This window comes from Dipteris shenzhenensis, chromosome 4 (genome assembly GCF_047967505.1).
Source record: "Dipteris shenzhenensis isolate YYH24624 ecotype China chromosome 4, Dip_SZ_1.0, whole genome shotgun sequence".
Taxonomy (NCBI): domain Eukaryota; kingdom Viridiplantae; phylum Streptophyta; class Polypodiopsida; order Gleicheniales; family Dipteridaceae; genus Dipteris; species Dipteris shenzhenensis.
This window is the reverse complement of record NC_141599.1, coordinates 54205897-54233467: the sequence shown is the minus strand read 5'-3', so window position 1 is coordinate 54233467 and position 27571 is coordinate 54205897. Positions and strand designations below refer to the sequence as shown.

The 27571-nt window shown below is 44.5% G+C and overlaps 1 protein-coding gene across 1 annotated transcript; it reads left to right on the top strand.

The window, feature by feature from the left end:
* The first annotated feature begins 546 nt into the window (after positions 1-546).
* On the top strand, positions 547-27571 carry LOC147903054 (uncharacterized). Its single transcript, XM_087373637.1, has 3 exons — positions 547-1522; positions 1757-1856; positions 26824-27571. The coding sequence occupies exons 1-3, from the start codon at positions 580-582 to the stop codon at positions 26966-26968; spliced, it is 1188 nt and encodes a 395-aa protein (XP_087229763.1). The 5' UTR covers positions 547-579; the 3' UTR covers positions 26969-27571.

The following is a 27571-nucleotide window of genomic DNA, read 5'->3' as shown; positions in this document are numbered from 1 at the left end:
CTAACGAGTCGCCTATGCTTGCATGCATCTGCAAACTTTCCCTCCAAACTGACCAAAAGACCCACATAGAAGAGAAACCAGTAGCTAGCCCCATCGAGCCGCCCGGAGGTTGACACACAGAGCCGCTAGCAAGTCCACTCAAATCACTCGTGACTACTCAGGAGTCTATTGAAAAAAGTGAATGATATTTAATCATTCATAATGCCTGCCCAAGATCAAAAAAGCAAACAAAAAGGAAATGGGGGGGGCGGGGGAGAGGGAGAAAAGGTGGAGATGGTGTGTAAGAAGACTTGAGGAGATAAAGAAGGGGAGAGAGAGAGAGAGAGAGAGAGACTTTAAAGTCTTCATTCAAGTCCAACAAAGAAGAGTCAACATATTGTCCAATAGGAAAAATGCCCTTCCAAAAATTCTGAAAAAGCTTAATTTCTGCTTTGCCAAAGTTGAAGAGTTGCTAAGGCTACCCTCAAGCCCAGGCCAAAAGCCAAGTTTCATAATACATATTACATATATATAAGGTAATACCAAAAGCTAGCTTTGGCAGGCCAATAACCGCTAACAGTAGCCCCACTAGGCCGACAGATGAAGCGGGCACTCCAAGTGGCTACTCTCCGTTGTACGTACCCTCCTCGTTGCCTTGAAGCCTCCTCTCCTCTGCCTCCCTTGTTGGTTTCTTCTCCTTCCATGGCTTTGGGCGATCGTCTTATCCCTCCTGTTAATACCCCTGCCTCTCTTGGCCTTGCGCGCTCTTCCGACGAAGTCGTTTTGGAGATCCAGATTTTGGATTTCATCAACGAGTTCCTTTTTGCGCAGACAGAGGATTGCACTCGCGGGTTCGTTGCTCGACCACGCATCAACAGAACCAAGAGATACAGAGGCATGTGGAGGTCCGCTGTCAGATCTCTCTTAAGGAAGTACTACAACGGTTCTGAAGTGAACGAAATGCGCCGCGCTGAAATTGCTCGGGCACCCAGGAACGCTCCAAATGATGCAACAATGCTACTTGCTCGGCACATGAATGGAAACACGGACACCAACACATGCACGCTTGATATTGAAAACGGCGAGAGTTTAACCACCAATGTAGATCTAGAACAAGGGGAAACGACACCCTGCGATGCAGAGGGATCTCTCTCAACAGAGAAAACAGTGCTCAAGTCAAGAACCTACTCTCAAAATAATCAAGCTTCATGTGCTTTCTATCCTGGGCAAGCTACGGTTTCCTGCGCAGACCGAGAGTTATTAAGTAGAGGATCAGGTGCTCCAGTAGTTGAATGTGGGGCTGCAAAAGCATTGCACGCTCCGATGAAACCTACTTGCAAAAAGCCTCCTCGGCATCCTCGGCCGCCAATTCCAAACTCATCTCAAACGAGTCGTATGATGTGTGCCAGGAGGGCAAGGCTAGAGAATACGAGAGTGAAAAGAAGAAAATTGCCAGCTCCTGCTCGAAATGCCTCATCTCTTTGGGCTTTGATCGTCACCCTATGTTTTGCGGTGATTATGGTGGTCCAAGGTGTATTTTCAGGTGAAAGCATCTGTCCTTTATGTCTTGTATGTTTTCATGTTTGCCCTCTAAGAGCCAACAGTCTTCAGCGGTTGCCTGTGAGGAACACTTTTTTTGGAGAAACGTTGCCTTATATTTGAAACTAAAGGGCTAGTATTTTGTGAATTTCGTCATCGCATGCCCTCTGTTTCAGGATTTGGCACCGACTTCCGTGTACAGCTTGCCGGCTCTAATCCTGTTCGCATGGTTTTTCAGGTTTCGTAGGAAATGCCAACTTCAAATTTGCTGACTCAGAAGCTGAGCTGGGCAGAGAAGCTCAAGGCTTTCTCTCTCATGGTGGTCTCCCTTCTGACCAGTAAGTTGCATCATTTGGGTCTTTCTACATCTTTTGTCTGGTCTTTGTGGCCAGAAGGTAGCAGTGTTCTGGAATTCGGTTCTACGGAGGGAATTCCCCTTGTGGTTTTTTTTTTCTTGTTAAATTTAAAGGTGGCTGTTGGTCCAGCACTTCTTGGTTGTGGTGCGCAATATGAGCGCTAGGCTGAGAATCTTTCAATGTATGAAGATTATAGGCTTCAATTTGCTGGGCAGCATGATGACCGTTAGTGAGCATTAAGGCTGGTTGAGAATATGTGCTACCTTGTATATGAAGAGAATTATTGCATTCCAGATGTTAAAATATGGAGTCATTCTCTCTCAAATTTGTGGGTTTTTTTGTCTTTGTACAAAGTCAGAAATCTTTTATCTCACAAAATTAATTATTTTAGTTAATGGCTATATACATCGAGGAACGTTTGCTCTATCATGCGTTCCTATCTGGGCATCTTGGGTTGCTGATATTTTATTATCTTAAGTGGTTCGTTGCCCTATGTGTGAAGTTTTCATCCATGTTGCGGCCTGCTGGTATTGCAATAATTCTTTCTGTCTTAAATGGTGCGTTGCCTCGTTTGGGAGAGACTGTCACCTACTTTCTTCCTTGGCTTATTGCCCTTACGTTACCTATCCACACTTTGATCTACTGCCTGAATCTCTACTTCATTCATCCTTATCCATGAGACCCTCATTTCCCTAGATAGTTCTCCTTGCCAAATGTCAACATTTTTTTAGCCTCTCCACTTGGTGCACCTTTTTTACCCCTCTCTTGGGGCACATTAAAACCCACTTGCCCCTTGGCATTATTGCACATTTAGGTGCACCTAGGCCTTAGCACTCAGAACTATCTAGTCAATGCCATTCCGCCCTCACCTAGGACCTCGACAGGTACTTCTCTTGACCATTTCAATTACGCACATTAACTATTACAAAAGTTGGTCATCTAAGAGAAAATGCCCACCGATCTATCCGAGGTCATGCTATCCCGGCTAGAGCATAACATTCCTTCCCTCTTCAAGCATCAGCGTCCTCGATGATGAAATCTGGGAAAGCTCTCCGTAACTGGTATACGGATTCCCAGGTAGCTTCCGATAGAGGCTGACCATGCCATGCAACCAACACCGTGGGTATCTTCCGATTTCGTATCTGCATTGTTCCTCGGTCCAGGATTCTTGTTGGTTGGCGCCTTGCAATATCCTCTATCTCCTGAAACAAAACCACACCTTCGATTAGTGAGTCACCTGTATGCAAAAATTTCTTTAAGCGCGAAACATGAAAAACCGGGTGCACCTTACACCCCTGTGGCAATTCTAATTTATAGGCTACACTGCCTATTCTCTTTAGAATTAACCACGGCCCACAGTATCGAGGTGATAACTTAGCACACTCTCCTGAAGTCAACGACTTTGAGTGCGAAGGAACTCTGAGAAAAACTTTTTCTCCTTCTTCAAATACTCTTATAGACCGATTTTCATCCGCATACACTTTGGCTCTATCCATAGCGTGGCGGATATTAGCTCTCGCAAGTGCTAGCATCTCCCGCATCTGAACTACAAAGTTCGCGGCACTAGGCACTTTCTGAGGTACTCCAACTATAGTTGGATTGGCTGGTCTATAACCATAGTTCAGCTCAAATGGACTGAACCCGGTAGATGAATGTTTCCTATCATTGTAGGCAAACTCCAACAATGGCAACCACTTGTCCCATGTATGTTGCCTCAATGACACATATGCCCTCAGCATATCCTCTAAAGTCTGGTTGACTCTCTCCGTCTGACCATCCGTCTCAGGATGATCCCCACTACTCATTCCCAACTCAGTCCTTAGTATCTCAAATACCGCTGTCCAAAAATGACCGGTAAATCTAACATCTCTGTCTGACACTATGGATCTAGGCAATCCATGCAGACGAAATATATGTCTAATGAACAAATCCGCCACTTGCGGGGCACTAACAGACTCTCTAGTCGGAATGAAGTGAGCCATCTTGGTTAGACGATCAACCACCACAAGGATAGAATTATGTCCTCCTTGTGTTGCAGGTAGCCCTACAATAAAGTCCATGGAAATGCTCTCCCACTTACTTAGTGGTATTTCCAAGGGCTGTAAAAGTCCGGGTGGCTTCACCCGCTCGGCCTTACTTACCTGACACGAGAAACACCGTGTCACATATTCATGAATATGTTTTTTCATCTTTGGCCAAAAGAAATCTCGCTTCACGAGATCATATGTCTTCTTGACTCCTGGATGTCCCACACACGGGCTATCATGGCATTGTCGAATGACTCTCTGCCTGAGATCATTCTGACCAGGTACTACAACCTTGCAATTTCTAACTAGCATACCATCCCTTATGGTATATCTTGCATAAGTTTGGCCTTTTCTGGATGCCAGGTCATCCTTTTCACTTTTCCCGGGTTTTAACACATGAGCCTTAGGCCATAAGCTCTGGACAAACTCGTCGATCTTTTGAGTTTCTCTGATCTCGGTCATTAGAGCACTCTCTAATACCGTGAAACTCAGGTTGTGCATAATGCGAGACAACGCATCAGCCACCTTATTATCTTTTCCTCTTCGGTACCGAATCGTTAGATTAAACTCCTGCATGAGCTCTGCCCACCTAGCTTGGCGGCCCCTCAAGTCAGGCTGTTTACAAAAATGTTTCAGAGTATCATGATCCACATCCACATGAAACTCTGAACCATACAAATAATGCCTCCATGTTTTCAAAGCATGGATAACTGCATACAACTCCAATTCATGAGTTGGCCAATTCCTTTGAGAGGGAGAAAGCTTCTTGCTTTCAAAGGCTACTGGCCTTCCCTCTTGAAGGAGAATTGCTCCTACCGCAATGCCACTTGCATCGGTTTCTAGGAACAACGGCTTCTGGGGATCAACTATTTTTAACACCGGTCCTGTGACCACAGCTTGTTTTATGGTGTTAAAACTTTCCTGTTGATTCTGTCCCCAAATAAAAGGTACTTTATCTGAGGTCAGATCAGTCAATGGCGATACTATTCCGGAATATCCTTTGATATGCCTTCTATAAAACTGGACAAATCCCAAGAATCATCGCAACGCGGTCAGACTCTGAGGGATTGGCCAAGTTAGTATCGCAGCCACTTTCTTCGGATCCATTTCTACCCCCTGTGGAGTAATTATGAACCCTAGATACTCAAGCCTAACCATACACAGTATAGTTTTCTTTTTATTCACATAAAGACTGGCTTTCCTCAAAGTACTGAACACTATCCTTAAGTGTTCACGATGCTCAGTAATACTTTTACTGAATATCATGATATCGTCAATAAAATGTACTACGAACTTTCCGATATACGGACGTAGTAAATCGTTTATAAGCATGACGAAGGTTGCCGGAGCATTGGTAAGTCCGAAGGGCATTACCAAAAACTCATAATGACCAAACCTGCTTCTAAAAGCGGTTTTATGCACATCCTCGGCTCTAATCCGGATTTGATGATAGCCACACTTAAGATCTATCTTACGGAAAATCACGGCTCCATGTAATGCATCTAGCAAATCATCAATCCGAGCCATCGGATACCTGTGCTTAACAGTGATATTATTCAATGCTCTGTAATCTATACAGAGGCGAAACGTATCATCCTTTTTCTTCTTTAATATCACTGGCGAAGCAAAAGGTGAGAAACTTGGTTGAATCTGCCCCAACTTGAGGTATTCTTCCAGTTGTCTACGCATCTCCGCCTCTTCAGCAAAACTCATTCTATAGGGAGGTCTATTCACAGGTTCTGCCCCCGGGATCAGTTCAATCTTATGTTGAACTTTCCGCTCTGGAGGTAACCCATAAGGTAATTCATCCCTAAAACATTCAGAGAACTCCTCTGTTATAAGATTAGCCAGCTTGGCCATCTCACCACTTTGCGTAACATCAGTGCTAGCCGAAGACTCATCCACCGGCTCTACCGATGCTGTGCAAAGGAATAAAAACTCTACTTGAGCCTTTCTGATTTCCATCACGGAAACCAACGGTCCCTGAGGTATATCTTTTTCACCTCGCAAGACATAAAGCACATCATTCATCTTGAATTGATATACGTGCTTTTTCCAATCAATGGTTGGATTCTTCTTAGAATGCCACGCCATACCCAGGGCTATATCCGCATAAGCAAGCTTGGTCATTTCAAAATCAAGCTTCTCAGCATAGTCCTGAATTCGAAGTTCCAACTGGGTAACCCTTTGGTCCCATACTTCAGTTGAACTTCCATCTGCCATCCTAACGGTATACGCATAGTCAGATGGACTTGTTTTTAATTTCAGCCTCTTCACGAGCTTGGAGTTAATCACATTGTGAGTTGACGCCGAATCAAACAACACAATGACATCATGACTGGCCACTTGCCCTTTCATTTTAATTAACTCCGTATCATTAAAGGCCGTATACCCCGTTGCTGCGGGCTTAGATAGGATGTTATCAGGTGCACTCGTCACTAACTTAGCAACAGATACACATAACAAACAAGATACTAACCTCTGAGAAGGTCCCGCCAGTTGCATCTGCATATGTTCCGCATTGGGACTTATGCATTTCTACGTCGCATTCAGATATTATCATATTAGCCGTGCGACGATCTTTATTCAGTGGACAATTCTTCCACTGATGTCGCTGAAGGCAGCCGAAGCACAATCCTTCTTTTCTAGCTTTCTCTTTTTGTTCAGGGGTCAACGAGGACTTTGACCAAGCCCGGGCTGCCATTGGAGTTATTTTTCTTTTCACCCCAATGGTGGTACTTGTCTTTATTGGTCCCTCAACCGGCTTCACCTGCTTGGTTTGACCACTTGGCTGCGAGACACTTGTCTTTGAAACCCATTTCCTCGGAAATCCCCCTTTTTTCGGGTACTCATACTGAGTCCCTGCCTGCACAAATCCACTAGATCTACCTCTGGCATCCTCATAGTTCAGGGCTACTGCTATAGATTCATCTAGTGTAGTCACATATTTAGCCCGAACTTCCATTTTGATCTTGTCATTCAGTCCATAGATATAGTCTTTTAACTGAACCGACATAGGGAGAGGGTCTGTTATTTTCATAACACATTCCCTGAATTTGTCAGTGTACTCTGCCACTGACAGACTCCTTTGACGAAGATTTCTATAAGCATCCCAAGCTCGGGATTCTTCATCAGGTGGAAGAAAGTGTTTCTTGAATTCAGCTTTAAACCCTTCCCAGGTGGTTGGAGCAACTTGATCCTTCTGTTGCTTTATCCACCATCTGTCCGCTGCCTCAATAAACAGGTGTGTGGCCTCGCGGATTTTCTTTAGATCGGATCTAATTTCACAAATGGCGAAGGCTTCTTCCCACTTGTGTAACCAAACCTCGATCACATCAGAGCTGCGCTCGGTCATCCGACCAGCGTACTTCTCCGGTCTATAATTAGCGATATTGGGCACTTTGACCCTTGCGCGCTCTAAAGAATGTACACTGGGCTCTGGCTCTGCTGGAGCTTTGCCCTTATCAATTCTAGACGGTCTAGCCGACAAGGCTTGCACCATCTCCCTGATCTCATTTTGACCAGCATTCACTTGAAGCTGCTGGTTCATAATCTGCTGTAAAGCATCCTCTAATATCGAAATCCTACCAATCAAAGTAGGTGCTGCCTGATGTGACATCTGTTGTGTAGACTGTACTCTAGACTCACTAGGATTCGCCCTTGAATTTCGCCCTTCTGCTTCCATAGGTTCACAGTGGAAGATGGGGTTTTTTTAAAAAAAAAATAAAAAAATAAAATAAACCCAAATAACCAATATATATACACCCTTCACTTCTGTTCTGCTTTCCTGTTTTTTTTTTTCTCTTCTACAATGCAGAAATCACAGGACCATATGAGAACAAAAAAAAAAACTGCACGGAAAGAAAGGGCTCCCTGATCTTTGCGACGATCCCGGCTGCTCCAGCTATTCGTAGGTACGACCCAACTTGGCTCTTTGATGCAGCTAGGCTCCAACACGGTCTTCGAGTCCACTTACAGCCACCCTGTGCTAATCCTCGTCCACCTGATAGTAATTAGAACAACCCGTCGACTGCCGAACTGCTACGTTATCCTAAGTTCAGCGTTCATTATTTTCAATATTTCATCAAACCCGGTCGCCTTTTATTTTCGCACGCAGGGGTGCCGACGGTTGCTCCGAGCCTGCTTTCTGTCTATCTCTACGTAGCCTCACCTAGCGCCGATCAGTTCCGTCCAATGATATCGGGAGGTCACAGCAGAACTAAAGACCGTCGCAAATTCCAGACGTAACATGAAGGAAGTGCTACGCAAGATGATCACCAGGTTGATGGGCAAAACGGAGACCCCTGCGACCAGCGACGAGCTCCGTGAAGGTCATGAGGCGTTTGCAGTTGACGAAAGCCGTGCCTTTTTCTAAGAACAGGTTCCGATTAAAGAAGGTCCCGCGACCCATTATCCTACGCCTTCACCTATTTCGTCGTAGATCACGCTCTGATACCAATTGTCACCTACTTTCTTCCTTGGCTTATTGCCCTTACGTTACCTATCCACACGTTGATCTACTGCCTGAATCTCTACTCGTTGTTAAAACTCTCACGGGCGATGGCTTTCTGTTATTCCACCCAGCCATTTCTCAAGGATAGTTCATCGTCGGATCATACGTTATTTTTCATTTATCCTTATCCATGAGACCCTCATTTCCCTAGATAGTTCTCCTTGCCAAATGTCAACATTTTTTTAGCCTCTCCACTTGGTGCACCTTTTTTACCCCTCTCTTGGGGCACATTAAAACCTACTTGCCCCTTGGCATTATTGCACATTTAGGTGCACCTAGGCCTTAGCACTCAGAACTATCTAGTCAATGCCATTCCGCCCTCACCTAGGACCTTGGCAGTTACTTCTCTTGACCATTTCAATTACGCACATTAACTATTACAAAAGTTGGTCATCTAAGAGAAAATGCCCACCGATCTATCCGAGGTCATGCTATCCCGGCTAGAGCATAACAGAGACTAAAGTGAAATCTTTAGACTTCTCAAGCAGTTGTAGCTTGAATGAAAAGATTTTGGACTACTTTTTGATTAGCCTTCTCCTTTAGTGGTAGCCTTTGTCATGGCTGAGTCTGCCCTTCACCTCTGGAGTGCCGACAGAAACTCAGTACAAAGACTTTGTATAAATGGATCAAGTTTGTGTGGGTGTGTGGAGTTATATGTGTGAGAGAATTTTTTTTTACTATGGTCTACATCCCATTGTTGGGATGTCATAGTAGCTAGTCCCTGCTATGCGTGATGGAGTTTATGGTTTTCAACCTTATGAGTGACTATCATGAGATTGAAACTACACTATGTTGTGGTTTTAGAGGATGAGTTTGGGAATGTTCTTGGATTCATCTAGTTACATATGACTGCCTATCAGTTAACTTATGCAACCATCCTGGGATAACAAGGTCTTGCTTGGGGCTGGGCCTGTTTGAAGGATTTGATCCCTCAGCCTTGTAGGCTTGAGGTTTCCCATGCTGCCATAAACTGAGGGGTATCTGGGAATAGGAGTGACTGATGTAGAGGGTACCACTTGCTTGGAAACCATTGGAGAGCTACCCTTGTTCATAGGTTTGCTACCAATGTGTCCAATGCCCACACCCTTCTCCTTCAGGTTGTACTTAGGTTCATAGAGCTCAGCCAATCTCATGGCCTCCTTTAGAGTGCTGGGATTTGGGCTGACACATCAGCTGCTATACTTGGATGGAGTCCATGAACGAACCTAAGCAGCCTGCCTCCTAAATCAATCCCATGGGCAACCAAAGATATCTTTTAGAAGCTTTTGATATAGTTCCTCACTGTACCTTGTTGGGTTAGTCCATACCATCCACACACCAACTTATCTATGGCAAGGGGTGATACAAAAGTCTGGAACATTTGCTCTTTGAAATCCTCCCAAGTGTGGATAGGAGTATCCTCTTGCTGGTGGTGCCTCCACCAAGTATGGGTGTGTGAGGTTAGGGTAGATGAGTGAGGGCTTGTGTTGTGGGTGTGCCTACCCCCTGTGAGGGTAGTGTAGGATAGGCCACCCTTGGCAGGCTCTCTTGGAGACCCATGGTAGGGCAGCAGTTGTTGGCCCTAGGAGAGGGGCAGACTGGCTATGTAGCAGGGCCTACAGCACTCATATGGGGGCTGTGCAGCAGCCTTCATAGAGGCCAGAGGGGGTCGGCCCCCTAGCTGCTAGGTCGGCTCCCTAGGCTGTGAGGGACGCCTCTATATAGGGCTGTATGCAGCCCTTTTGTAGGCTGGAGGTGGGGGTTGGCCAGAAGGCCTGTTGGGTTGGCGACTTTGCAGGCTGGTTGGCCAGCCTGCCCTACCCGACTAGGGAGGGGCTGGGGGGCTATATATAGGCCCCCTCTCAGCGCTCATTTCATCACTTGAGGTCTGGAACAGGGTTGTAGAGCTGTTCTTCCACCACTGTGTGCCTCCAGTGGTTGAGGCTGTTCTGTGGAGCTCTTGAGCAGCCTGTTGTGCGGAGGTTTTCCCCCAGTTGTAGCGGGGCTTTTGCCAGAGATCACTTGCAGTTTTCTTGTGTCTTTCTCTCCTTCTCAGTGTGGTGTGTGCTCAGCGTGCTCTCTCTCTCTCTCTCTCTCTCTTCTGGTCATTTTCGCTGCACTTCTCACACCTTTGCCCACCAATCTGGGGAATGACTGCTATGTACGTAGACGCTAAATGGGGCTAGGGGGACCCTGAGATAAAGGGAAGAAGGCTACCATAGGGCTAGAGGGCTTAGACACTAGCAAAGGGCCAATTGGCTAATTTTAGCTGAGAAGCTTTCCATAAAGCAGGATGCTCTTTTATATAAGAGTGGCCAAGGCTATTATGAGGTTCATTCAGTGAGCACACACCATTGGACGTTCTGGCCTGGATCTTGAGCCTAGACTTTTGTCTTCTACATGGTGAATCATGAGATGATGTGCTGAAGGTTTCTTGGAAACGGGTTCTGGTGGTATGGGACACGAGAGTATAGGCATGGGCTTGTGGGAGTCTGATCTCTAGACCACATGCTCAGAGTGTAGCTGGGAGGTAAGTCGCTTGCTATTTATCCTCTTGTTTTGTTGACTGTTGTTTTGGCCTATGTTTACAGTTAGACGTTAGAGGTGACTTTACAATTGGTATCAAAGCAGCCCTCAAAATCGTTGCAAGGTATGCAAGTGCATGGTGCTAGGTATGAGGTACGTGTCTCATCTGTGCAGACTGTTTCTGTGAGTTGTTGTTATGTGACGAGGTAGGACTGTTGCGATTTATGGAGTAAGTTTTAGAGGTTTAATTCACAGCAGTCTGTGTATGCACATCCCAAATGAGGTGAGGGGGGATCTCAGGCTTGTAGAGAGCAGATAGCTGGTTGGAACTGGATTGCATGTCCCTGTAGGGGTCTATTTAGAACAACAGGCTGTTCTTGCATTGATTGCTGACACAGTAGCCCAGCTAGCTCAGTCGTGAATCAAGGTTGGGGGCTGAAGCAATCAACAATGCATAAAATTCGGCCTGTCATCATGGCTGCTGCAATATTTTGTCGCTGATAAAGGGCCTGTGTAGCAATGCTGTGCAAGAACTTGCACCTAAGTTCTAACAGGGAGCTGCAACTGATGAAGATTCTCCCTGTCAGGCTCATGCTTTTTGGCAGGGCCTATAGTACATGTGCTCTCCATGGTGCAGGGCGTTATTACACACGTCTTTGTGAATTACTAATTAGGGTTGAGGTTTGAGTAGTGATCTCAAATAATGACGATACTAGCAAGGACCTAGTGTTGTACTAGTCAAAGCTTGCTGGTCCTAAACACCATCTAATAAATGCACGAATCATAAGCCTGGAGGCCCTAGAAAGCAGAAAAGCTCTTCTTTTGAGAGCTTTTCTCGAATTTGGCTGATCTTGGATTGCTTTTGGACCTGCTTTCTACAAGAGAAGGGCTCAGGTTATTAAAGACCCTTTGCTCCCCTTTGCAGCAGCCTACAGGAGATTAATTAGCCCACTAAGAGCTACCTGAACGAGCAGATTACTCCCCTACAAAAGATAGCATAACCAGCCAGGGTATTGCATCAAAACCTGCAGCAGATATATCTAGATGGATCCAGGAATATGCCCAAACTCATCCTCTGAAAATACAACACATATTGCAGTTTCAATCTCATGATAATCACTCATAAGGCTGAAAACCGTAAACTCCATGACACATAGCAGGGACTAGCTACTATGACATCCCCACTGACGTCATCAGCGCCCAACAGTTGGTGTAGACCATAGTATAAACATATGCATCAAAACTTGCAGCAGATTCTCTTGCACCTGTTTGGCAGCAAATTGCATCTTCCGATCATCTCTTCCTCTTCAGTGCTCTACTTCTGCACTACACCTGCTAGAACTCTCCTTCTCTATTCATATACTTGCAGTTCTCTCCCTCTCTTTCCACCTTCACATTTCTCTTCTATTCTCGCTGAAGGGAGTCGCATGCACGAGGAAGCTGCAGCCAGCATGCCTCAACTTGAGGAGCCTCATGGAGAAGAGGGTGAAATAATGTTGTGACAAAGATGTAGCACGCAAAGCTAAAGACATATTTCGGAACACAAATGAAGAACTTGGGGAACCTGTTCGTGCCCCAAGATGCAAACTCAAATGATCACAGTGCTGCAAGGCACAGTTATGGGCTTGGCAGTGGGAGCTGGAGGGAGTGTTCCCATAGTGCCATCCTTTACACCTAAGACCTTTGCAGGTGAGGAGGAGGAGCATATTCCTCGGTGCATTGATGCATGGTTGGACAAATGTTAGAGGTACACTTCTCATTCCATCAGAGACACATCAGAGCACAGAGCGCCCACTCCTTTTCTGATGTCCTTAAGATTCAAATGTCAAAGGGAAAAGCATCTGGTTGGTGGTGTGAGTTAAAGGAGAAACCAAAAAACATGTGCTGAGTTTGAACAAGCATTCAAGCCTGAAGATGAGGCTGATCTCATCTCCGAGTTCACCAACCTAAACGTAAGAAGTTGCCATTACGCTTACCTACAATGGTTTATAGATCTGCAATCAAAAGCTTCATCCATCGATCCTACTATCTTGTGTTGGATTCATAAAAAATGGCTTGGTGAAATGTAGCTAAATTAGCTTACAACATGCTAGTTTAAGCCTAGTTTCACAGCCTATGTATGCAGAAATAACAGCAGATGAATGTAGATGGATAAGACAGCAAGTAAACAGTAGAAATCCATGTGCTGAAACATCAAAGTACCTAGAATCATGTATATAACCCTAGCTTGTGATGGGCTGCACAAGCAACAGGCGAGGAAGAGAGTTCCTAGACTAGGAGTGGTAGTCCTATTCAATTCAGCCAAGAGCATGGAGGCTCAGCTGGAAGTGAATGTGTATTATATTGCAATTTAAGAATGGATCCATGGAGGAGCAGGAATCCCCCCCCCTTCCCTCTCCTCCTCCCTTTCCTTTTATAGGTTTGGGCCTCGCAAAATTACAACAATACTTACGGAATAGCCATCCTAGGATCCCGCATGGCAACTTTAGGCTTCCCCTACTTAAAATACAACTTATTTACAAGCCAATTAAAGGCTGTCTTGACAAAAAATTACCAAGGAAATTTCACCTTTGTTACAGTCCACCCTGCCCAAAATAGAATTTGCCCTCAAATTTGCAAGGGATTTGTAACAAGGGAATACAGCCATATACGAAGAGAGAACTCTTATCTGGTCTTAGCAGGTCTGTAATAGTGAGTAATCACTGTTGCAGCTGTAGACAAAGTCTCAGCAGCTCCACATAGCTGAAAATTATCATAACTGGTCCCAACATCAGCTGAGCAAGTAAGGGTATCGATCCACTATGGAAGAGGGCTGCCATGAGGACTCTTCTTCTCGTAATCCCCTCCATTTGATGTCATACTCAAGGCCCAATGCATACTGATAATTTTATGTAAAGCAGATGGAACTTACGGTCATGTTTTCCTTTATTTCTCTGTTGTGATCTCTATTGCTTTATGGCAAACTCAAATGTGGAATGTGGGGTCTTGTTTGATTTTGGAAACAATAAAATATTGGATTCACTGTGGTAGGTGGGGATTAGCAAAATGATCTATCAAGATTGATTCTAGTGTTGGACAATCCTTATGAAGAAGCTTCACTGTCATGGAAATTACGAAATGTGATGTAGGAGGTGTAGCTAATTATGCTAGATAAAACGTGATGGAGGAGTTGTCACTACCTAATGTTGGAGAACATATGTGAACTGATCTTTAGCATTCATTAGAGGATTTGTTGCTGAGTACTGAATGTAGGATTTGTTTCTGAGGATGTGGTCTCTGAATCCAATGATCTCTCAGGTATGTACTGAATATGGCCATAGGCAGCTCTTCCATAACCTGATCCCTGTGGCCGAAGTATTTCTTCAAAAGGGATACACGGAACACACTGGGAATCTTGGAAGAAAAAGGTAGCTCCAGCCTATATGCCACCTCACCAATTCTCTGCAACACTTGTAGGTCATAGTATCTGTGGGCCAGCTTAGTGTTTGTGTTCCCTTTCAATGAAACATATCTGAACTTATCGAGCCATAGGAAGACATAATCTCCTTCTTCAAAAGCAAGCTCCCTCCTATGATCATTAGCATAAGCCTTCATGTGTGCTTGGGCTTTAAGCATGTGGTCCTTGCGTTGCTGAAGTAAAGCTGCCATGTGTGCCAAATCGTCAATGGCTTTGCTGGTTAGTCATGGCTCCATCCAAAACAATAGAGGGAACATGAACCTTGTACCCATACATGGCCTCAAATGGGCTCATCCCAATGGAGGTGTGCTTGGTGTTGTTGTAACAAGACTCAGCAAAGTGTAGCCATTTGTCCCATGTGGCCTGGGTGTCAAAACAGAAATGTCTAAGGTACTCCTCTAGCCACCTACCCTTTCAGACTGGCCATCAGTTTGAGGGTGGTCATTAGTACTTGGAGTGAGGAGTGTCCTCATTGCCTTGGACAATTCTTGCCAAAACTGGCCCATGAATTTGGTGTCTTTGTCACTCAGTATTTCTTGTGGCAGACCATGTAATTTGAATACATTTTCCATGAACTTAGCAGCTATCATAGAAAGCTGAATATTGTGTCTTTGTAGGTATAGAGTGTGCTGCCTTTGTGAGCCTATCCACAACCACAAAAATATTGTTGTCACTGGTAGATCAGTTACAAAGTCCATTGAAATGTGGGTCCACCTACCCTCTGGAATGGGAGGAGGCTGAAGCAAGCCTGTTGCCCTGAGGTTCAATTATCTGTTCTGTTGGTAGGGCCTGCAGCTTTGAACATACTTGTATACATCCTTCCATAACCCCTTCCATATAGAGCTCTACTTCACCCTTTCGTAGGCCTTTAACAGTCCCATATGACCAGCCATAGGAGAGGAGTGCATCTCCTGCAGGACGAGCAGCCTATACGAGGGTTTTCCACAAGAAAAATCCTCCCTTTGTAGCATAACAATCCCTTATACAGTTTGTAATTAGGATGGTCTTCACAAGAGGGGTTTTGCAGGTCCTGGAAAATGACAGCAACCTCAGGGTCTGAACGTTGTAGCATAACAGTCCATTATACAGTTTGTAATTAGGATGGTCTTGACAAGAGGGGTTTCGCAGGTCCTGGAAAATGACAGCAACCTTAGGGTCTGAAAGGTATTCTTCTTGGATTCCTCAAATCCACTTCTTGTATATTTCAGTGATAGAGCTTAGGGTACATGCCCACATTATAGATAGAGAATCTGCCACTGTGTTCTCCTTTGCTGCTTTATTGCCAAAATCATAGTTTTGAATGATAGAAATTGCTTAGGAGAGAGAATAGTTTGGGACAAGAAATACTTGAGTGTTCTATGGTCAGTCCTTACCTTGAAATGGCTGCCATGAACATAATGATGCCACTTCTCAGTGGCATGGAATATAGCCAACATCTCCTAGTCATATATGTGAAAAGTGATCTCCTTGGCATAGGCAATTACTCCATGATGCTGCTTTAGGACTGCACCAATGCCTCTCCCACTAGCATCTGTTTCAATGATGAAGGGTGGGGAGAAATCAAGGCATACCAATATGGGTGCTGAGGAGAGGGCAACCTTCAATTGTTGTAAGCTCTTTCTGCATCGAATCATTAATGTCCATTCAAAGGAGTCTTTCTTCAGCAGGTCAGTGAGAGGAGCAGCTATCTCGGAAAAGTACCTAATGAATCTCCTATAGAAGAAGGCAAGGCCAAGAAAGCCTCTCAGCTGAGTAACATTTGCAGGTTGTGGCCATTGCATGATGCATTTCGCCTTTTTGGGATCTACCCTGATTCCATTGTTGCCCACAATGTGTCCCGAATATTCCACCTCATTTGCCATGAAGGTACACTTACTTGGCTTGGCATAGAGCTGGTGGGTTCTTAAAAGCTCCAAAATCTGCTTCATATGAGAGAGATTGTCCTCCTTAGTCTTGTTATAGAAAAGAATATCATCAAAGAATACCAAAACAAACTTGTAGATGTAAGGCTATAGAATTTTGTTCATGAGGGCCTGAAAAGTAGTTGGGGCATTGGTAAGGCCAAATGCCATCACCATAAACTGATACAACCCCCTTTCAGTTCTGCACGCTGTCTTTGGTTCGTCCTCCTCTCTCATCCTAATCTAATGATATCCAGACCTTGAGGTCTATCTTGGTGAAGAACTTGATTCCTTTCAATTCATCTAAGAGATCATCAACCCTAGGTATAGGGAATTTGTTCTTTATGGTCATTTTGTTGAGGTCTCTGTCATCAACATACATCCTATAGGATCCATCTTTTTCCTTCACGAAAAGGACAGGTGAGGCAAAGGGGGATTGGCTGTGAGTGATGAAGTCTCTATCCAGCAGCTCCTTTCCCTGCCTAGCCACCTCCTCCCTCTTCAGTCTTGACAAACTGTAGGGAGCTTTGCAGATTGGTTTGGAACTTGGTTCAAGAGTGATGGAGTGATCAATGTCTCTTTGAGGTGGGAGATTATGGGGCAGGTCAGCAAACACATCTACATATTGCTGTCATAGCTCTTTCATCTCTTGATCCTCAACCATGACTTCCTTGGTGTCCTCAGATTTGGCAAGATGAAGGCCATAGACTGAACAAACATTTTTTAGGTCTTTTGCCAACTTCCTGGAAGAAATGACAACCAATTTAGGTGCTTCATAACCCTTCAAAAGTATCTCCTTACCTTTATGGAAGAATCTCATATACATGTGATTGAACTACATTCATAGCCTAGAACAATGTCTATAGGTCCATATCCAAAGCAAATAAGTCTCCTTGGAAGATATAATCTAGTGACAGCAGTACTTGGGTGGCCTGACAACAGTACCTACGGAGAATATGCTCCCCATTAGCCACTTGTACTTGCTGGCCATGATCAATCATTGTAGGATGCAACCTGACTGCTTGGACAGAGTTGGAATTTATGTAGTTGTGGGTGCTCCCACCATCCACCAAGATAACAAAACGTCTACCAATTATTGCACCATTGATTGCTCCTTTTAGTCTGAGTGTGTGGGCACTTGAGCTCCTGTGAATGCCTCAGGAGAGATGTTGTACATATCAAATTGGGTATCCCAAAACAGATGATCATCAACACAAGGGTTCCCATATGAATCTTTGCCAACATCCATGTAATCATAATTATCTCAACCCTCCATTGCTGGCATGTCCTTGTGGCCTGCTGGTATTGCGATAATTCTTTCTATCTTAAATGGTGCATTGCCCTATCAGCTAGATTTAGATTTAGATGCTTGTTTGGGAGAGACTAAAATGAAATCGTTTATGTAACACCGTTTCTTCTTCTCCTCTGTTCTCCCCTGCCTAATCACGGGAGTAGCACCTTCATATTCCTCCCAGCCAACTCTGCCAAGACTGCTAAGCAAGAGAGAGACGGAGCTGTACAAAAATCACGTAAAAATCCACATCCTTATCTTCTCTCACTAGCCTTGACAGACCCCAAATCCCTAGATAGATCTAGATGCCACATGTCATCCATATAGGGCCTTCCTAATGCAACATTTCACCCCTCTCTTGGGATGCATTTAATTCCTTGCCCCTAGGCACAATCTTTGCACTAGGCCCTTGGTCTCAGATCTATCTAGTCTGGTGCTATCAGCCCTCACCTAGGACCTTGACATTAATCCCTCCCGATCATTTACATAAAGCGCAAACACACATATTACAAAGATAGATCCTATAAGGGAAATGTCGACTGATTCTTCCGAGGTCATGCTACCTCGGCTAGAGCGTAACATTCCTTCCCTCTTCAGACATCAGCGTCCTCGATGATAAAGTCTGGGAACACTCTCCGCAACTGATATACGGATTCCCAAGTAGCTTCGGATAGAGGTTGACCATGCCATGCAACCAACACCGTGGGTATCTTCCGATTTCGTATTTGCATTGTTCCTCGGTCCAGGATTCTTGTTGGTTTGCGCCTTGCAATATCCTCTATCTCCTGAAACAAAACCACACCTTCGATTAGTGAGTCACCAGTATGTAAAAATTTCTTTAAACGTGAAACATGAAAAACCGGGTGCACCTTACACCCCTGTGGCAATTCTAATTTATAGGCTACACTGCCTATTCTTTTCAGAATTAACCACGGCCCACAGTATCGAGGTGATAACTTAGCACACTCTCCTGAAGTCAACGACTTCGAGTGCGAAGGAATTCTGAGAAAAACTTTTTCTCCTTCTTCAAATACTCTTATAGACCGATTTTCATCCGCATACACCTTGGCTCTATCCATAGCCTGGCGGATGTTAGCTCTCGCAAGTGCTAGCATCTCCCGCATCTGAACTACAAAGTTCGCGGCACTAGGCACTTTCTGAGGTACTCCAACTATAGTCGGATTGGCTGGTCTATAACCATAGTTCAGTTCAAACGGACTGAACCCAGTAGATGAATGTTTTCTATCATTGTAGGCAAACTCCAACAATGGCAACCACTTGTCCCATGTATGTTGCCTCAATGACACATATGCCCTCAGCATATCCTCTAAAGTCTGGTTGACTCTCTCCGTCTGACCATCCGTCTCAGGATGATCCCCACTACTCATTCCCAACTCAGTCCTTAGTGTCTCAAATACCGCTGTCCAAAAGTGACCGGTAAACCTGACATCTCTGTCTGACACTATGGATCTAGGCAATCCATGCAGACGAAATATATGTCTAATAAACAAATCCGCTACTTGCGGGGCACTAATAGACTCTCTAGTCGGAATGAAGTGAGCCATCTTGGTTAGACGATCAACCACCACAAGGATAGAATTATACCCTCCTTGTGTTGCAGGTAACCCTACAATAAAGTCCATGGAAATGCTCTCCCACTTACTTAGTGGTATTTCCAAGGGCTGTAAAAGTCCGGGTGGCTTCACCCGCTCGGCCTTACTTACTTGACACGAGAAACACCGTGTCACATATTCATGAATATGCTTTTTCATCTTTGGCCAAAAGAAATCTCGCTTCACGAGATCATATGTCTTCTCGACACCTGGATGTCCCGCACACGGGCTATCATGGCATTGTCGAATGACTCTCTGCCTGAGATCATTCTGACCAGGTACTACAACCTTGCCATTTCTAACTAGCATACCATCCCTTATGGTATATCTTGCATAAGTTTGGCCCTTTCTGGATGCCAGGTCATCCTTTTCATTTTCCCCGGGTTTTAACACATGAGCTTTAGGCCATAAGCTCTGGACAAACTCGTCCACCTTCTGAGTTTCTCTGATCTCGGTCATTAGAGCGCTCTCTAATACCGTGAAACTCAGATTGTGCATAATGCGAGACAACGCATCAGCAACCTTATTGTCTTTTCCTCTTCGGTACCGAATCGTTAAATTAAACTCCTGCATGAGCTCTGCCCACCTAGCTTGGCGGCCCCTCAAGTCAGGTTGTTTACAAAAATGTTTCAGAGTATCATGATCTACATCCACATAAAACTCTGAACCATACAGATAATGCCTCCATGTTTTCAAAGCATGGATAACTGCATACAACTCCAATTCATGAGTTGGCCAATTCCTTTGAGAGGGAGAAAGCTTCTTGCTTTCAAAGGCTACTGGCCTTCCCTCTTGAAGGAGGACTGCTCCTACCGCAATGCCACTTGCATCGGTTTCTAGGAACAACGGTTTCTGGGGATCAACTATTTTTAACACCGGTCCTGAGACCACAGCTTGTTTTATGGTGTTAAAACTTTCCTGTTGATTCTGTCCCCAAATAAAAGGTACTTTATCTGAGGTCAGATCAGTCAATGGCGATACTATTTCGGAATATCCTTTGATATGCCTTCTATAAAACTGGACAAATCCCAAGAATCATCGCAACGCGGTCAGACTCTGAGGGATTGGCCAAGTTAGTATCGCAGCCACTTTCTTCGGATCCATTTCTACCCCCTGTGGAGTAATTATGAACCCTAGATACTCAAGCCTAACCATACACAGTATAGTTTTCTTTTTATTCACATAAAGACTGGCTTTCCTCAAAGTACTGAACACTATCCTTAAGTGTTCACGATGCTCAGTAATACTTTTACTGAATATCAAGATATCGTCAATAAAATGTACTACGAACTTTCCGATATACGGACGTAGTAAATCGTTCATAAGCATGACGAAGGTCGCTGGAGCATTGGTAAGTCCGAAGGGCATCACCAAAAACTCATAATGACCAAACCTGCTTCTAAAAGCGGTTTTATGCACATCCTCGGCTCTAATCCGGATCTGATGATAGCCGCACTTAAGATCTATCTTGCTGAAAATCACGGCTCCATGTAATGCATCTAGCAAATCATCAATCCGAGCCATCGGATACCTGTGCTTAACAGTGATATTATTCAATGCTCTGTAATCTATACAGAGGCGAAACGTATCATCCTTTTTCCTCTTTAATATCACTGGTGAAGCAAAAGGTGAGAAACTTGGTTGAATCTGCCCCAACTTGAGGTATTCTTCCAGTTGCCTACGCACCTCCGCTTCTTCAGTAAAACTCATTCTATAGGGAGGTCTATTTACAGGTTCTGCCCCCGGGATCAGTTCAATCTTATGCTGAACTTTCCGCTCTGGAGGTAACCGATAAGGTAGTTCATCCCTAAAGCATTCAGAGAACTCCTCTGTTATAAGATTAGCCAGCTTGGCCATCTCATCACTTTGCGTAACATCAGTGCTAGTCGAAGAATCATTCACCGACTCTACCGATGCGGTGCAAAGGTATAAAAACTCTACTTGAGCCTTTCTGATTTCCATTATGGAAACCAACGGTCCCTGAGGTATATCTTTTCCACCTCGCAAGACATAAAGCACATCATTCATCTTGAATTGATATACGTGCTTTTTCCAATCAATGGCTGGATTCTTCCTAGAATGCCACGCCATTCCCAGGGCTATATCCGCATGAGCAAGCTTGGTTATTTCAAAATCAAGCTTCTCAGTATAGTCCTGAATCTGAAGCTCCAACTGGGTAACCCTTTGGTCCCATACTTCAGTTGAACTTCCATCAGCCATCCTGACTGTATACGCATAGTCAGATGGACTTGTCTTTAATTTCAGCCTCTTCACGAGCTTGGAGTTAATCACATTGTGAGTTGACGCTGAGTCAAACAACACAATGACATCATGACTGGCCACTTGCCCTTTCATTTTGATTAACTCCGTATCATTGAAGGCTGTATACCCCGTTGCTGCGGGCTTAGATAGGATGTTATCAGGTGCACTCGTCACTAACTTAGTAACAGACACACAGAACAAACAAGGTACTAACCTCTGAGAAGATCCCGCTAGCTGAATCTGCATCTCTTCCGCTCTGGGACTTCCCTGCATCTCCACGTCGCACTCTGAGATCACCATCTCAGCCATCCGACGATCTTTATTACGTGGACAATCTCTCCACTGATGAGGTTGAAGGCAACCAAAGCATAAGCCTTCTCTCCTCGCTTTTTCCCTTTGTTCCGGGTTCAAGGGAGACTTAGACCAAGCCCGGGCTGCCATTGGAGTTACTTTTCTCTTCACTCCAATGGTGGTACTTGGTTTAGGAGTTTCAGCCGGCCTCGCCTGCTTGGCTTGACCACTCGGCTGCGAACCACTCCCTCTACTAGTCCACTTCTTCTTAAACCCAGATTTCTTCGGATACCCATACTGGGTTCCGACCTGTGCAAACCCACTTGGCTTGCTGCCCTTGGCATCCTCGTAGTTCAAGGCTATAGCTATTGCATCATCTAGCGTGTTCGCGTACTTAGCCCGAACTTCCATTTTTATTCGATCATTCAATCCAAATATGAAATCTTTCACTTGGATTGATTGAGGCAGGGGTTCGTCAACCTTCATTACACTCTCTCGAAACTTATCAGTGTATTCTGCCACTGATAAATTTCTCTGACGCAGGTTCCTATATTGATCCCAAGCTCGGGATGCCTCGTCAGGAGGTAAGAAGTGTTTCCTGAACTCTCTTTTAAACCCCTCCCAGGTAGTGGATGCTATACCGTCTTTTTGTTGTTTAATCCACCACCGATCCGCAGCCTCACTAAACATATGGGTGGCCTCGCGGATCTTTTTGATGTCATTTCTGATCTCACAAATGGCGAACGCCTCGTCCCATTTGTGTAGCCAGGTCTCAATGACATCGGAGCTACGGTCGTTCATCTGACCAGAATACTTTTCCGGTCTGTAATTAGCAATATTTGGCACTTTAGCCTTCCTAGGCTCGACCGTATGGACACTAGACTCCGGTTCCATTGGAGCCTTTCCCTTCTCCTCTCGAGAAGGTCTGGCAGACATACTCTGTAGTACTCTCCTAAGTTCGGACTGCCCTGCATTGGCTTGTAACTGCTGTGCTAACAACTGTTGCAAGGCATCTTCCAGCAATGCAATCCTGCCAGATAACGTATGAGCTACTGGGCGCGATCCCTGCTGGGTCGGCCGGACTCCTGATTCACCAGGGTCCCTCCTGGAAGCCCCTTCTTCTGCTTCCATTTAGTTCAATAGGTGTTTTGTTTTGGGGTTTTTTTTTTAAAAAAAACACCCTTAGAACACTGTAATCACAAACTGACACTCTGAACACAATTCCCTATACTAGGGAATTCCTGCAATCCCACCTTCACACCGATCACGTATTTAATACAGGCATGTATCACATATGGCGCTTTTCCCTGTACTAGGGAAATTCCTGCAATCTAATTCTAACTGAAACACACAGGCATAAGCTGTTCAAGCATAATTTGTTCTTGCTATACCAATCGCTAACCATAAAAGTCTAACTGCTTCTGACAAAACAGGGATTAAGGAAAACCAAAAGGGAAAATAGATAAAAGGCTCCCTGGAATTCGAATCCTGCTGCTTGCAGCCTGCACGTACGGCCTACTATCAGCTCTCGTAAATCATCCGTACTCTGATTGTATACGTGCCAGAGAAGCAGTCGACTGCTGTTACCAACAGCTCTCCACGGGTTTCCCTATGCACCGATTAGCCTCTCGCAAGGTCACCTCAACAACTAACGATGCCTTCTACCAACGACCTTCGTCAACGAACCTCCGTCAGGTCCGATCAACTCTCCACATACTGTTCGGTGGTCGAAGACCTTCGTCAACGAACCTCCGTCAGGTCCGATCAACTCTCCACGTACTGTTCGGTGGTCGAAGACCTTCGTCAACGAACCTCTGTCAGGTCCGATCAACTCTCCACGTACTGTTCGGTGGTCCCAACTGTTTCTGTCGATGACGATCTCCACCCTAGACTAGGACCTGCGCTAACGATCTACTCTCCAGCCAACCCCTCGAACTGCCTTCGTCAAAAGGGTGCTGCACATCGACGTCACGATCGACGCGTTCCGTAAATCCACCACCTACGGGACCCCAGTCAGAAATCTGTTCATTCGTCGATTCGTAGGGCCCCACGTCCAGCCCATCGACATGCGCTGCCCACAGGTCTACGCTCCACTCCTTTCCCCTACACAGCCTAAGCTCTGATACCAACTGTAACACCGTTTCTTCTTCTCCTCTGTTCTCCCCTGCCTAATCACGGGAGTAGCACCTTCATATTCCTCCCAGCCAACTCTGCCAAGACTGCTAAGCAAGAGAGAGACGGAGCTGTACAAAAATCACGTAAAAATCCACATCCTTATCTTCTCTCACTAGCCTTGATAGACCCCAAATCCCTAGATAGATCTAGATGCCACATGTCATCCATATAGGGCCTTCCTAATGCAACATTTCACCCCTCTCTTGGGATGCATTTAATTCCTTGCCCCTAGGCACAATCTTTGCACTAGGCCCTTGGTCTCAGATCTATCTAGTCTGGTGCTATCAGCCCTCACCTAGGACCTTGACATTAATCCCTCCCGATCATTTACATAAAGCGCAAACACACATATTACAAAGATAGATCCTATAAGGGAAATGTCGACTGATTCTTCCGAGGTCATGCTACCTCGGCTAGAGCGTAACAGTTTAGACTTCACAAGCAGTTGTAGCTTGAATGAAGAGATTTGGACTACTTTTTGATTAGCCTTCTCCTTTAGTGCTAGCCTACTGAGGGGTATCTAGGAGTAGAAGTGGCTGTTGCAAGCCCTGCACCAAGTTTCGGGTCCATTGTAGGTCATTTTCCCCTTCATTACCTTGAAATTGGTATCCAAGTGGTGCAAGTTGAACTTTTTCTCTACCTGCAGGTCTTATAAATTGGGGCTTTTCAGTTTTACCTGTTACTCTGCTCTACACTATTCCATTCATACCAAAATTGAACCTTTGTTGGAGAATTGAGGTTTGATTCAGTCAAATTGGGCAAACTGTGTAACTATCAAGTCAGAAATTGACACGTGGCAGTGAATCTACTGCCTGGGCCAGTTAGAATTTCTGTTCAGACAGTAATTGTCCAAACACTGCTCCAATAGTGCCTCTATTCAGTATTTGGGTAGAGAATTGATTGTTCAAACAGTTTCTAAGTCCTACACAGTGCCTCTAAACAGCTGGGTTAAGGTAAATTGGTATCCAAGTGGTGCAAGTTGAGAGATTTCTATACCTACAGGTCTTATAAATTGGGGCTTTTCAGTTTTACCTGTTACTCTGCTCTACACTATTCCATTCATACCTTAATTGAACCTTGGTTGGAGAATTGAGCTTTGATTCAGTCAAATTGAACAAACTGTGTAACTATCAAGTCAGAATTTGACACGTGGCAGTGAATCTACTGCCTTGGCCAGTTAGAATTTCTGTTCAGACAGTAATTGTCCAAACACTGTTCCAATAGTGCCTCTATTCAGTATTTTGGTAGAGAATTGATTGTTCAAACAGTTTCTAAGTCCTACACAGTGTCTCTAAACAGCTGGGTTAAGGTAAACTGGTATCCAAGTGGTGCAAGTTGAGAGATTTCTCTACCTACAGGTCTTATAAATTGGGGCTTTTCAGTTTTACCTGTTTCTCTGCTCTACACTATTCCATTCATACCTTAATTGAACCTTGGTTGGAGAATTGAGCTTTGATTCAGTCAAATTGGGCAAACTGTGTAGCTATCAAGTCAGAAATTGACACGTGGCAGTGAATCTACTGCCTTGGCCAGTTCAATAGAGCCTCTATTCAGTATTTTGGTAGAGAATTGATTGTTCAAACAGTTTCTAAGTCCTACACAGTGTCTCTAAACAGCTGGGTTTACACTGTGTGCAAACAGAGAATTAAAACAGTCTGCAAAGAGTGCTTTTATAGAGGATCTGGCAGTGAATCTATGTTCATACAGTGTTTCTAAGCCTCCACAATGAGCAGACAGTGTTTTGGCAGTGAATCTACTGTTAGATATTGAATTAATCCCTCCAACACAGTTATAAACAGTGTTTTTATATCAAGATTCATAGGGATCACATCATGCCTACAAGGAGGCCTGGAAGCCACAATAGGAAGCATCAGATGGGGGACCTTGACCCCAGTCCAAAGGATGATGCTTTGATACATTCTACTCAATTGGGCATTGGCTCAGTGAGGAGTCCAGGATGAGATGAGCTTGGAAATTAAGGCTAATGGTTTGAGAATGCAGAACTTCTTTGCCACCATGAATAGAAGGCTGGATCAGCTTGGGGCCAGGTCCAAGACTATGGAGCATTCCCGAGATCATGACTCAGATTCTGATGATGACATCATTGCTGAGCCTACTGCAGACCCTCATGGTTTCATGTCATCAGCAAGGAAGGCCGACCATTCTACTAGTGTAACAGCTCATAGGAGCAGGGAGCCACCCAGAAGCAATGCTCCCAAGGGTGCCAGCCTGAGGTGGATGGTCTATGTCAAAGGTTTAATGAGTACAAGACCCTGCCAGCAGATCTCAGGTCAGTCATACCTTTCCATCAATATATTGAGACTCCACTCATTAAGACAAGGATGCTAAGGATAAAATTGTTTTGTCTAAGCTAAGTTCAAGGGTGACACTTGTACCCCCAATGAGCTGAAGGAATGGTCGAGTAAAATGGAGGACCATTTTCTGCTGTATCCTGAGAGTGCATTGTAGATTATATGTGGGCTACCGTGCATTGAACAAATGGACTGGCTTCCAATGCCTCGGATTGACCACATTTTGGAGTGCTGTGTTTTATGATTTTTTCCCTTGCGGTTAACCGGAACTTTACTGGGCTTTGTCATGATTTTATATATTCTAAGCTGGGTTTTCTTGCACAGCAGTGTGAATGAGTACACACGATGTTTCAGGCGCAACCACACCAATCTTGGAAATCAAGCTCAAGCTACAGCCAAAAGAAAACTTGAGCTGCATTCCCTGTTATGTTCATAGTTGTCATATGACACACAATTGGAAACGTTGGAACACAATTCATCAATGAATTGAATGGCATCAAAGAGTGCATAAAATGGAGTACTTCATTTGCAAGCCTTTATGTTTGGATTCACTTTGTTGAAGTTCATAACAAATTTTGTGCATCTTGGCTTGCCATTTGCAGGGAAATTCCATCTTCCACTTTGAGCAGCAGCAATGGTGGTGCTGCCCTTCAAGATGGAGCTGGATTAAGTTCCAACATTCCAGATCAGTTGCAGCAGAGTGCCTATACAGGGCGTCGAGGGAACCAGAGCTTGAGCCATAGTTGAACATGCAAAACTACAGTACTCTACTTTCTGTGGCATATTTAACATGATACATGTAGAATGGGGATTTTGTAGAATAAGCACCCTAACAACTTGGGAGACTGAGTTGCAAAGAGGAACAGAGTCTATGACCATTTCTACTTCTAAAAGCATAATAGAGGAATCAGTATCATTTCTGCATTAAATTTTCACACAGAAGTGAACCTGTTAAGGGATTGAACATGCTAGACTGACTTTAACTGATTTACACCCAATTTACAGTGGTCTTAAGATACTGACAACCCCTTGATTTCAGGATTTTTGAAGGTAAACCCAGCTGCATACAATGCATCTTTAAGATGAAATTGCAGAAGGAATGCCCCCTAATAGAGACAAATAGAAAGGCAATTCAAGCCAATAAAGGAATTGCTGTTTGAGAGTATAATATTATGCAATCCCTCTGGTCCCTTCTGGGTTAGCAGTCCTCTTTGTTAAGAGAGGCTCGCCTATTTTCTTTGCTGGAATTGTAAGGAGCTTCACTATATTGAGAGTCTCCTCCACCTCAAAGAAGTAATTTGTCATTGTAAAGAGAAATTTCAACAAAGGTGGCTTGCAATAAAAGCTGGT